Source organism: Lagopus leucura, unplaced genomic scaffold, assembly GCF_019238085.1.
Source record: "Lagopus leucura isolate 7727_CA_CO unplaced genomic scaffold, USGS_WTPT01 Super-Scaffold_100053, whole genome shotgun sequence".
NCBI lineage: Eukaryota > Metazoa > Chordata > Aves > Galliformes > Phasianidae > Lagopus > Lagopus leucura.
In genome coordinates this window covers 1,079,168-1,090,985 of record NW_024962299.1, presented here as the reverse complement: position 1 = coordinate 1,090,985, position 11,818 = coordinate 1,079,168, and the positions used below count along the sequence as shown (strand labels likewise).

At 66.0% G+C, this 11,818-nt stretch overlaps 3 protein-coding genes across 4 annotated transcripts in view; 2 read left to right on the top strand and 1 right to left on the bottom strand.

The window, feature by feature from the left end:
- TUBB3 (tubulin beta 3 class III) overlaps nucleotides 1–3,725 on the top strand; it is a 4,749-nt gene extending 1,024 nt beyond the window's left edge. The window contains exons 2-5 of the mRNA XM_042885858.1: nucleotides 772–1,162; nucleotides 1,577–1,685; nucleotides 2,215–2,325; nucleotides 2,463–3,725. Of these exons, the coding sequence (XP_042741792.1) occupies nucleotides 772–1,162; nucleotides 1,577–1,685; nucleotides 2,215–2,325; nucleotides 2,463–3,538 (1,687 nt within the window). The 3' untranslated portion in view covers nucleotides 3,539–3,725. The remainder of the gene's footprint in view (nucleotides 1–771; nucleotides 1,163–1,576; nucleotides 1,686–2,214; nucleotides 2,326–2,462) is intronic.
- A 669-nt stretch (nucleotides 3,726–4,394) lies between these two features.
- DEF8 (differentially expressed in FDCP 8 homolog) lies at nucleotides 4,395–8,876 on the top strand. Its single transcript, XM_042885971.1, has 10 exons — nucleotides 4,395–4,682; nucleotides 4,778–4,927; nucleotides 5,508–5,649; nucleotides 5,720–5,884; nucleotides 6,018–6,145; nucleotides 6,380–6,493; nucleotides 6,758–6,838; nucleotides 6,913–7,053; nucleotides 7,187–7,296; nucleotides 7,418–8,876. Exons 1-10 carry the CDS (start codon nucleotides 4,443–4,445, stop codon nucleotides 7,518–7,520), a joined length of 1,374 nt encoding a protein of 457 aa, XP_042741905.1. The 5' UTR covers nucleotides 4,395–4,442; the 3' UTR covers nucleotides 7,521–8,876.
- Nucleotides 8,425–11,309, bottom strand: DBNDD1 (dysbindin domain containing 1). 2 transcript variants are annotated; one of them, XM_042885977.1, is made up of 5 exons: nucleotides 11,230–11,309; nucleotides 10,481–10,570; nucleotides 9,416–9,562; nucleotides 9,057–9,197; nucleotides 8,425–8,981 (listed from the first exon to the last, which is right to left on the bottom strand). In XM_042885977.1, exons 2-5 carry the CDS (start codon nucleotides 10,527–10,529, stop codon nucleotides 8,821–8,823), a joined length of 498 nt encoding a protein of 165 aa, XP_042741911.1. In that variant the 5' UTR covers nucleotides 10,530–10,570; nucleotides 11,230–11,309; the 3' UTR covers nucleotides 8,425–8,820. The 2 variants fall into 2 exon arrangements, with proteins under 2 accessions (XP_042741911.1, XP_042741910.1); XM_042885976.1 differs by lacking the exons at nucleotides 10,481–10,570; nucleotides 11,230–11,309 and having other exon boundaries at nucleotides 9,416–10,411.
- Between the last annotated feature and the right edge of the window lie 509 nt (nucleotides 11,310–11,818).

Genomic DNA, 11,818 nt, shown 5'->3' with positions numbered 1-11,818 from the left:
GGATGGATGGATGGATGGATGGATGGATGGATGGATGGATGGATGGACGGACTGACGGGTGGATGGACAGATGGACACACCGTTGGGTTTCTCCTGGGTGGCCCAATGCAGCCAGGGTTGGGCTGCCTGACCTCACACTCCCAAATAAAGCCTCTTTGCAGTGATGTGTGCCTGGCACCACGCGTGGCCGTGGGTGCTGGGTGCGGGGCAGTGCTGAGCACCGGCACCTGGATGCTTCTCACCAGCCTGTGCCCCACATTCACCCGCAGACAGATCGCTGCCCGACAGCAGCAATGCAAGCACCGGTTCCGGCACCACCGCCATGGGGGAATCCGGCGGCCCCCGAGGGGCTACACCAGGGGGTGGGGGCTGCGGAGCGCGACCACCTGGGGACAAAGGCGGCTCCTTTGGCGAATGCCAATCGCCTTTGTTCTACGGCAGCGCATGCTGCGGTCCGCGGGACTCCGGGACACCGCGCCCTCCCCCGGTACGGCCCCCCCGCGCACAGCCCCCGGTGGGCGTTGGCTCCTTTTTCCCCGGGACACGAAGCGGATCGTGATCCCACCCTAAGCGATGCTCGGGCGGGTCCGGGGGACACCCCATCGCCGTGCCGGCACCCAAGCCCCGATGCGGGGTCCCACACGCGTGTCCGAGTGGGCGGGTCCCCTCCCCTCCCCCACAATGGCTGCAGACACCCCTCCCCCACCTCGCGTCCCACTCCCCTCTCCGTGTGTCCCCCTGGCCGTGCCCGTGTCCCCGGGGATGCTCCAGCAGCGCGGTGCCGCCGGGTCGGCTCGGGCCGCTGCCGGGGCCGCGCGGTGCAGCGGGGTCGAACCCGGCAGGAGCGAATCGGACCGGGCCGGGTCGGGTCGGGACGGGCGGGGCTGGGCGGGGCGGCGGCGGCGCCGGTGCCGCAGGGGCAGTTGCAGCGCTGCGGCGGAGGCCGATGATTGGCGGCGGAGCGACGGTGACGTCAGCGCCCGGCCCGGTGCGGCGCGGGGCGGCTATAAAGGCGGCGGCGGCGGCGGAACCGCCCCCCGCGCTCCCGGTGCCGCTCCGCTCTCGGTGCCGCTCCGCTCCAGACCCGCTCCGGTCCGGCCGCACCATGAGGGAGATCGTCCACATCCAAGCGGGGCAATGCGGCAACCAGATCGGCGCCAAGGTAACGGCAGGGCGGACAAAGGTCCCCCCTCCCCCCCCTCCGCATCGCCTCCGTCCCCGCCGCACCGGGAGGACAAAGGGCCCCGCCCCGCTCCTTTGTCCGCCGCCGCCGCCCGCGGGTTCCGGCGCCGCCGTCGCCGTTCAGCACCGCGGACAGCGCCCGCCCTGCGGACGGAGCTGCGGCTGCGGGGTGGGGCTGCGCCCCCCCGGGATGCGGGACCCGCTGCGCCCCCCCGCCCGGTGCGGGATTCACACCCAGCCTGGGGTGGGGAACCCGGGTGCGGCTGCCCCCCCACCCCCCCCTCCTCCTATCCCGGCCTTGGGTTGCGGCTTTACCGGCGCGGGGGTACGGGGGGGGGGAGGGGGGACACCCGGTGATGCTGACCCCGTGCTCCCGCCCTCTCCCCCCCCCCAGTTCTGGGAGGTGATCAGCGATGAGCATGGCATAGACCCCAGCGGCAACTACGTGGGCGACTCGGACCTGCAGCTGGAGCGAATCAGCGTCTATTACAATGAGGCCTCCTGTAAGTAGCACACCCCCCCTCCGCATGGACCCCACCACCTCATGTCCCCACACTCCCTCCCGTGGCCATGGTCCACGCTGGGACAGACGCCTGTCCTCAGTCCTATGGGAACCGATGGTTTTGAGAGCGGGGGGGAATGCACCCAGCCCCATGGGGATCCTATGCTGTGGGGATGAAAGGGAGGGAAGCATCAATGCACTGAGCTCTGTGGTACATGAATAGATCCCATGCAGCTCGTTAGAGGTGTTTGGTTTTTTATTGTTGTTGTTTTCTTTTTTGAGGGGGATGGGGGGACATGAAATGGATGGACCGACCCCATGGGACTCTGTAGTTTGGGGGGTGAGAAGGGGGAAGTGGAAATTGCCACTGAACCCAATGGGAACTCCTTTGTTTAGAGGAGGAGAGGACACAGTGAAAGGACCCAGCCTCAGAGGTCCCTGTGTTTTGGGGCACGGACGTGCACCCCCTTCCCCGTGGCGGTGTTGGGTGGTGCCTGTTCCCTCTGGCACGCCATGCGGTCTCTCTGCAGCTCACAAGTACGTGCCTCGCGCCATCCTGGTGGATCTGGAGCCGGGCACGATGGACAGCGTGCGCTCAGGTGCCTTCGGGCACCTCTTCCGCCCCGACAACTTCATTTTCGGTAGGTGGCCGCACCCCACACCGGGAGGGGACGCCCCTGGGGCTGCCTGCGGGCGCATCCTCACGGCTCCAACCCAACCCCAAATCCTGGCACCATGCCCTCCGCCCAAAGCACCCTTTGTGTGTCCCCATCCCCAGGTCAGAGCGGGGCCGGCAACAACTGGGCCAAGGGGCACTACACGGAGGGGGCCGAGCTGGTGGACTCGGTGCTGGACGTGGTGCGGAAGGAGTGTGAGAACTGCGACTGCCTGCAGGGCTTCCAGCTGACCCACTCCCTGGGTGGGGGCACGGGCTCAGGCATGGGCACGCTGCTGATCAGCAAGGTGCGTGAGGAGTACCCAGACCGCATCATGAACACTTTCAGCGTGGTGCCGTCCCCCAAGGTGTCGGATACGGTGGTGGAACCCTACAACGCCACGCTCTCGATCCATCAACTGGTGGAGAACACAGATGAGACCTACTGCATCGACAACGAGGCGCTGTATGACATCTGCTTCCGCACACTCAAGTTGGCAACCCCAACCTATGGAGACCTCAACCACCTAGTCTCGGCCACCATGAGCGGCGTCACCACCTCGCTGCGCTTCCCTGGGCAGCTCAATGCTGACCTGCGCAAGCTGGCTGTCAACATGGTGCCCTTCCCACGCCTTCACTTCTTCATGCCTGGCTTCGCCCCGCTGACAGCACGTGGCAGCCAGCAGTACCGTGCCCTCACCGTCCCCGAGCTCACCCAGCAGATGTTTGATGCCAAGAACATGATGGCCGCCTGCGACCCGCGCCACGGCCGCTACCTCACCGTGGCCACCGTCTTCCGCGGCCGCATGTCTATGAAGGAGGTGGACGAGCAGATGCTGGCCATCCAGAGCAAGAACAGCTCCTACTTCGTGGAGTGGATCCCCAACAACGTCAAAGTTGCAGTGTGTGACATCCCACCCCGCGGCCTCAAGATGTCCTCCACCTTCATCGGCAACAGCACGGCCATCCAGGAGCTCTTCAAGCGCATCTCGGAGCAGTTCACTGCCATGTTCCGCCGCAAGGCCTTCCTGCATTGGTACACGGGGGAGGGAATGGACGAGATGGAGTTCACCGAGGCGGAGAGCAACATGAATGACCTGGTGTCAGAGTACCAGCAGTACCAGGATGCCACGGCCGAGGAGGAGGGCGAGATGTACGAGGATGATGAGGAGGAGTCGGAGGCACAGGGTGCCAAGTGATGGCCCTGCACTCGCTGCTTTGGGGGGCCCTGGCCTCGCCCCTTGGTGTCTGCTCCCCTCAGCCCCATGTTAGCTCAACCCCTCCTGTGCCCCCTCCCTATGGCCTCCCCCTTTCCCCTTTTTTTGTTTTTTACTGTTTGTGCCTCATTTTTTTTGAATACTCAATAAATTTATGGCTGTCCGGTTACTCCTGGCTCTGGTTTCTGGTATGGGGGGGAGGGGGCTCATATGGGGAGGGTGAGTAAAGGGGCAGCGGGAGGAAGGTGTAATATTTCCTTTTAAACCCATAATGGAACAGAAATTGGGGACCACGAGATCCCACTGGGGCCATGCCCAAATTCTGCTCACGTAATGCTGAGTGCCACCCCATGCACTGCTGCAAAGCCTCCCCAGACTGCGCTGTGCCCCCTTCCACGTGGGCTCTGTCCCTGTCTCCTGCCCCAAGCACTCTGCACGGGCCCAACAGTGTCCCTGGACCATGTAGGGCCGTGTTAGGCTCTAAGGGAGCCAGGGGCACCCCGACGCACAGAGCCTGAGCAATACGGGGTTCCCACTCTTTCTATAGGAGATTCCCTGCTCCTTCTTCGGTGCTAAAGCGTCTCCCCTAGTCTCTTTTTGGGGCTGGTGAGGCCCACCTTCCTCTGGGCGAGCGGCGGGGGCTGCAGGACCGCGGTGCTGCGCAGACAATGGGCTGCGAGGTGGGGGGGGCACGGAATCCATGGGACCCGAGGCCGTCCGCAGCCCCACCCAGCGCTGTGCGCTCCGCCGGCCGACAGGGGGCGCTAGAGGGAGAGGCGGGCCGAGCGGTGGGCGTGGCTCGGCGCTGTCCCCGCCCCCTGGCGGCCCGGTGCCGGTGCCGGTGCGGGCGGTGCCCCGGGGTGCCGGTGCCGCGTCCCGCAGGGCGATGGCGTACGACGAGAGGCTGGCGCGGTTCCGGCAGGCGCACCTCAACCCCTTCAACAAGGGCCCGGAGCCTCCCGGTGGTGGTGGTGGTGGCGGCGGTGCGGGCGAGGACGATCCGTTGCCTCCCGGTGCTCCCCCGCTGGATGCGTCCCGGCGGCACGAACAGGGCCAGGGAGACGGGGAGGGCTCGGAGCGGCCCATGGACCTGGGCCTGGCGGAGGACCACTTCTCTCGGCCCGTGGTGAGTGGGGGCGGTAGGGCCGGGGGCAGCGGCGGCGCCGCCGGGGGCTGCGGTTCACCTTCCTCCCGTTCTCCTCCCGGTCGCCTCCGCCGCAGGGTCTCATCCTGGCGCCCGACGTGCAGCAGCTGCGCCGCGCCATCGAGGAGTGCCGCCGCGCCATCCTGGCGCTGCCCGAACACTCGGAGCGGCAGAAGGACGCGGTGGTGCGGCTCATCCACCTCCGCCTCAAACTGCAGGAGCTGCAGGTGGGGCTGCGGGGGTCCCGGGGCAGCTCTGAAGGCGGGGTGAACGCCGAGGGTCACGGGGGGGGGTCTGAAGATCCTGCGGGGGTCCTGGGTAGGATGAGTGTCCTTGGGAAGGGCTCTGAAGGACCTGCGGGGAGCCCTAAGGATGCTGGGGGGTGTTCTGGAGAGGGATAAGTGGTGGGGAAGGGTACCGAGGGTCCAGGGAGGGGTTCTGAAGGTCAGGACCTTGAAGGTCCTGAGGAGGGTCTGAGGGAGGGCCTGAGGAGGCTGAGGGTCCTGGGGTGGAGGATGAGAGTGCAAGAGTGTGGATCTGAGCATCCTGGCAGATCTCTGAAGGTCATGGAGGGGACTGTGAGGGTTGAGAGGGGGTTTTGGGGGCAGGGAGCTGGGGGTTCAGGAGGATAGGGACAAGGATCTTAGGAAAGGGATCTGAGAGTCCTGGGGTTGTTCTGATGTTTCAAGGGAAGACCCTGAGGGAATGGGGCTCTGAATGTCTTGGGAGGGAGGTGAGGGTCCTGGGAGGACTCTGAGGGTCCAGAGGGCACCAGAGGGCTGTGTTGACACCTCCCCCCTCCCATAGGACCCTGATGAAGAGGAGCCCAACATCCGCGTGGTGCTGGAGCACCGCTTCTACAAGGAGAAGAGCAAGAGCGTCAAGCAGATGTGTGACAAGTGCAGCACCATCATCTGGGGCCTCATCCAGACCTGGTATACCTGTACAGGTGGGTTGGGGGCACTGACACCCCCCTGCAGTCCCCCCGCAGCCCTGAGCTGACAACCACCTGCCCGCAGGGTGCTACTATCGGTGCCACAGCAAGTGCCTGCCCCTGGTCACCAAGCCCTGCGTCAGGTCCAAGGTGAGCCACCAGGCCGAGTACCAGCTCAGCATCTGCCCTGAGAGCGGGCTGGACAGCCAGGACTACCGCTGTGCCGAGTGCCGGGCCCCCATCGCCCTCAGTAAGGCACCGAGGGCTGTGGCTGTGGGGGAATCTGGGAGGCGTGTGGGGCTGGGGGAAGCTGGAGGCTGGGGGATGTTTTCGGGGTGGTGGTGGCAGTGTGGGTGCTGGTACCGATGTGTGCCTCACTGCAGGGGGGGTGCCCAGCGAGGCCCGACAGTGCGACTACACCGGCCTCTACTACTGCAGCAGCTGTCACTGGAATGACCTGGCTGTCGTCCCCGCCCGCGCCATCCACAACTGGGACTTCGAGCCCCGCAAGGTGCCTGCAGTGCTGGTGGGGGGCACAGGGGACTCAGGGATCACTTGGGAGGCTGTGTCCGCAGGCAGGGGTCCCTGGGGACTGTGTCACTGGCTGGAAGACACTTGCAAGGCTGTGCCTCTGGCTGTGGGGTCTCTCAGAGCCAAGTCTGTTGGGCCAGGGGTAGAGGGCTCAAGCTGTGCCCTGTGAGGCCCCGCTGGCCCTGCACACAGTGTGACAGCAGTGCATGTGCAGGTGTCCCGCTGCAGCATGCGGTACCTAGCGCTGATGGTGTCACGGCCTGTGCTGAAGCTGCGGGAGATCAACCCTCTGCTCTTCAACTACGTGGAGGAGCTGGTGGAGATCCGGGTGAGCGTGGTGTGGCCGCGGGTGGGAGGGTGACACGGGGTAGTGGCAACATGAAGGATAAGCTGGGAGGGTGCCTGAACTGCAGGGCTGGGACTGACCCAGCCTTGTCCTGGCGCCGTCCTCACCCGATGCCCACCATTATCCTGTCCCGTTCCCACAAAACACCTCTCATCCCCGTCCCTGTCTCCATCCTGACCCTGCCACCACCTTCTCCCTGTCTCTCTCCCCATTTCCATTGCATCCCCGGCCCCGGCGCCCCCACAGAAGCTGCGCCAGGACATCCTGCTTATGAAGCCATACTTCATCACCTGCAAGGAGGCAATGGAGGCACGGCTGCTGCTGCAGGTCAGGCCCAGTGGCGGGCAGGGGGGAGGCCCTGGGTATGTGGGCACAGCAGTGACATCTGCCTGCCTGTGCAGCTGCAGGACCGACAGCACTTTGTAGAGAACGACGAGATGTACTCGCTGCAGGACCTCATTGACATCGAGGCTGGGCGCCTGAGCTGCTCCCTAACTGAGATCCACACCCTCTTCGCCAAGCACATCAAGCTGGACTGCGAGGTGAGTGGGGCGGTGCTGCAGGGCAACCTGGGCTGAGATCTGGACTGGAGCCGTAAGGAGGGCACTGGCGAAGACCTGGAGGTCCTTGTCAGCACCCAGGTACCAGGGGCTCATCTGTTTTTTCTCACCCCAGCGTTGCCAGGCAAAAGGCTTTGTGTGTGAGCTTTGCAAGGAGGGCGATGTGCTTTTCCCCTTTGACAGCCACACCTCAGTGTGCACTGACTGCTCCGCCGTCTTCCACAGGTATGGTGGGTGCCTTGTCTGGAGCCACCTGCATCCCTTTGGGTGCTGCAGGGGGGGAGGGACGGGTGGTTCCAGGACCTTCGTGCTTCCTAGCGTTCCCCAGAGCATCCCTTCCCCACAGGGACTGCTACTACGACAACTCTACCACGTGCCCCAAGTGCGCCCGGCTGAGCCTGCGCAAGCAGTCCCTCTTCCAAGACTCTGTGGCTGAGGCAGAGCCCTAAGCGAGGGCCTGTCTCCACGGCCACCGGGGCCCCGCGATGGACAGATGGCCGCGGAGGCTACCCTGCAAACTTCACTTCTGCCACCCACGTGGGGCCAGGACTTGTGCTGGGTGGGGGTCCTGCACTTTGCAGCCACGTTGTGTGGGCGAGCGTGCTGGCAGAGCCGGAGGAACGGGCTCTTCCAGGAAGGGCGAGGGTGCCTGGATGGGGCTGAGGTTTCCACGTGCTCCCAAAGGGCTGGGCATGGCGTCTGGGGGAGAACCGGGGCATCCTACCCTGGTGGGGCTGCCGGCAGCCACCACATGCAGCCACGTGCTCTGGGTGAACGCTGCCTGGTTGGATGCTGCTGGTCGGGGGGGGGAAGCATCTCTTCTTCCTCCCCTGCATTACGGGACGCATTAGAACACTGAAGGCCGGGGCGGAGGGATGCTGAGGGGGGGTTTAAGGGCAGTGCTGGTGTGTGACACTACGTCAGGGGTGGGGCACACCACTGCCTCTGCTTTTGCAATTGCTCAGTGCTGCTCGCGGGAGCCCCTACTGCACATGCTGTCCCCCAACACCACTCCTGCAACACTTGCCCGGTCTGTCGCAGCTGCGTCGCCTCTTTGCACAGCGCCAGTCACAATTTTGCCTTGGGGCTGCTCCTGGAAGAAGGGGGGCAGGGCTGAGGGAGCTTTGGTGGGCACTGTGGAAGCAGTGGGATGGGCCCTCACGGATGAGGTCTGGCTCTGCCCCAGTGCCAGCTCCCCTGCATCCCTCCTCCTAGCTTTCCCTATGCTCAGTTCTGCTCCTGCAGAGGCTCCCCACATCCCCCCTCCCTGTAACCTGCTGCTCCTGGCACCCCCCACCCCATACAGGGGTTGCATCTCCCCTTCCCTGCAGCAATGGACACGGGGCAGAGCAGTGGCCATGGGTTGGTTGGTTTTACCAGTACACACAACTGCTACATGGCGGTGGGCCGTACAGTGCAGACACTGCACAGCTCCTGGTCCTGCCACGCTGGGACCGTGGTGGAAAGGAGGTGGGGGCCGGGTAGTGCAGCCCCCATTGTGCTACAGGGCTGAGGAGGCCAGTTCCCCCTCCCCACTGAGCCACCAGCTTTGGCATTGCTTGGTACCCACGGTCTGAAGCTGCCACCCCGCAGCACCCGGTCACACAACATGTCCCATAGCGAGTCCTTTGTCCTGCACGGCTTTTCCTGGGGCAGGGAGTGGGGAACGTGGTCAGAAAGAGCTGGGGACAAGGCAAAGCACACATCTCTGCGTGTCCCCGTGTCTGTCCCCACCAGCCGGGGCAGCTCCTACTCCTGCTGAGGCTGCTCCACTGCCAGGAAGGTGTCCAGGGTGCCTGGTTGCAGCTCTGAGTCGCTGAGGTGCTTCTTCTCCCGGCCATGCTCACGTGCACGGGTCCAGGAGGGGGAGCGCAGGTACCCTGCCCGTGGCATAGCCTGCGGGTGCAGCCCTATGGGGACAGTCAGCTCAGCCCGTGCCTCCTGGCCACGACAGAGGAGCGGGGTGCAGGCGGACGTTCACTCACCGCTAGGCGACTCGCTGGCCACGTTCTCCTCATCAGAATCAGCGAAGACCTCGGCCAGCTCCTGGTCCGACATGTCGGTCAGCTCTGTGAGGTCCAGCAGGTCAAAGTGCACCTCCAGCGAGGACACGCTGCTCAGCGGCTCTGTGGGGAGCAGGATTGTGGGTGGGCAGCTGCCAGACAGAGCCCCCGGTGCTGAGGTGGGGGCCCCGTGGGATCTGAGAGGGCTGGGTAGTGATCCAGGGAGGGACAAGGGGTGGGGGGAAGGGGGAAGTGACAGTGACTGGCTTGGGGCGGGCAGGGACCGTAGGGGCAAGAGGGGACACAAGGGAAGGCAGCGGGTGTGCAGGGGCTGCACTCACGTCTCCGTTCGGTGACCTGCAGCAGGCTGGAAGTGGGAATGGGGATGCCGCCCTGTTCCTCCGTAGTGGCATCGGTGGTCTCCTCAACTGTCCCAGGGATGGGGGTCCCTGCTGTTCGCTCTGGGGCCAGTGCCTCTTTGCCCAGCTCTGCAGAACCGGCACCTGCTGTGTAGGTGCAGGGCTGGGGCAGCAAAGGCAGCTCCCTTCTGTGGCCCTGATGCCACCACTCTGGGTGCCCCTCCGGTGGAAGGGGCAGCAGCTCCCCAGCCCTGTGCCCCCTGCAGGACAGGCGATGCATCCTGGGGCAGCTGCCATGGGCCCCATCAGCCCCATTCCCCGCAGCCGGCAGCCCCCCGCCCCTCACAGCCCCTTTGTGTCGGCGAGACAAAAGCACAGCCTGTTCAGAGACCGGAGCCCAGACAAGTGGCGTTTTGTCTCCTGGGAAGAGCTGGCGGGGCTGGGCAGAGGCAGCACGATCTGTGCCTGGGAAGCCCCTCTTCAGGGACAGCCGGGGCTGAGCTGGCACCGAGCAGGGCAAGAGACCCTGGGGGGGGGGGGGGGGGGGAGGGGGGGGGGCAGCACCGGGCACTGTGGCTCCTGGTCCACTTGGTGTCACAGCTGAAGCCAGTACACACCACTGGGCCCTGCCACCAGGTGAGACGGTGGGTGAGATGGCACGGGGACAGGCTTACAGGGGACAGGGCATCACCTCCTTCCCCCAGGCAGCTGACACTGTGGTGGGCAGGGGACAGAAATCCCGCTGCCCAAAGGCAAACCAGCAGAGGGAAAGAGAAATTACAATGGCATTTGACAAGGAAGCAGTATGATGCCCATGCAACAGTCCCAACACCATGTCCCAGCCCTGCAAGGTAGGACAGGACACCCATCACTATCACCACCTACCCTCCATCTGGGAAACCAGATCCCCACCCTGCTCTTTGGCCAGGACGAGCCATACACGTTCCCTTTCCCCAACCTCATCCTCAGGGTGGGTAACCACCATCCAGAGCACGTCCCCCCCTCCATCATCCCGTCCCCGCTCCCTCCAGCAGAGCCCCCACCCACCGGGGCGCCGGTCCCTGCCGCAGCAATCCCCTCTGGCCCCCGTCTGCATGTCGTCTCCGTGCCGCTCCGCTCGGGCTCACCGGCTGTCTCCTGGCGAGGAGCAGGGCCAGCATCAGGGCTCAGTGCGCTGCTGACTCACGTCAACCGCAGAGTGAGACAGCAGCGGGATCCGGTCACCCCAACGGGGGGCTCCGGTCACCCCACCAGGGTCCCCAACCCACCTCAAAGACCAAGTGAGGTGGGAGGGCATGGCCGGGACTGTCAGCACGGCCGTGGCACAGTCGCGCGCAGGGCACACGCAGGAGGGATGGGCGTGTGCAGGAGACGCACGATGCCACTCGAGCACCACCGCGACGCTACAAACCCCCGGGTGCAGCATTACGGCCACCGCCAGTGTCCCCAAGCGTCACACCGCTGCCTGCAGGCAGGTGGCAGCCCCATCTCTCTCACTCCCTGGGGCACATCTCAGCCCTCCTAAACCGCTCAGCGCGAGGGGCGGGGGGGGGGTTCAGAAAGGGCAGGGGGGTGAGATGTGCCCCGCTCCACGTCCCCACCTCACAGCCACCTTCATGCTCCCGTTGCGCACGTATGCACCCCCCTCGGACACACCTCCTGCACACACACACACACACACACACACCCCTTGCACACCTACCCCCCCTCCCACGAAATTCCCCCGTGCCCTGCCCGGCCCGATATCGCGATGACGGCCTCCTCACTCCAACCCATCCCATCCCATTCCCGCTCACCTGCGGTACCGCCCGCTCCCGGAGCCTCCATGGGCCGAGCCGGTGCCGGTGCCGGTGCCGGTGCTGGGCGGGGCGGGGCGGGCCCGGTGCCAGCCCGCAGCCCGCACGCTCCTGCCCGCCGCGGCGGAGGTGGGGCCGGGGGCGGGCCGGGGGCGGAGGCCGGAGTCGGGGGGGAGCTCGGGGGGGGGGCTCAGCGGGGCGGGAGGCACCGGGGGTGCGTTGGGGGCCGCGGCGTGCGTAGAGCCGGGGGTGCGGCTGGATGCCGGGGTGCGGGGATGCCCGCAAGTGGTCTGGGGGTGCAGAGCGGCATCGGGGCCGCGGGACGCGGAGGGCACGAGCCGGGCGCTGTGGGGCCGGAGGCACGGCCCGCTGCGCTGCGGCCCCTCGAGAGCCCCCGGTGGGGGTAAGCGGGACAGCACGGGCCGAGAGGTGACGGAGCGGCGCCGCGTGGCTGTGGAGCGGCCCGGGACCCCGGGTGGCGGAGGGCCGGGCTCGCGGGAAGGCCGGGCTGGAGCGGGCCCCGCCGCCCGTTGCTAAGGCCGGGCCCCGCGTTGCTAGGGGGCGTGTCTGCTCCCGCGCAACTCTCGCG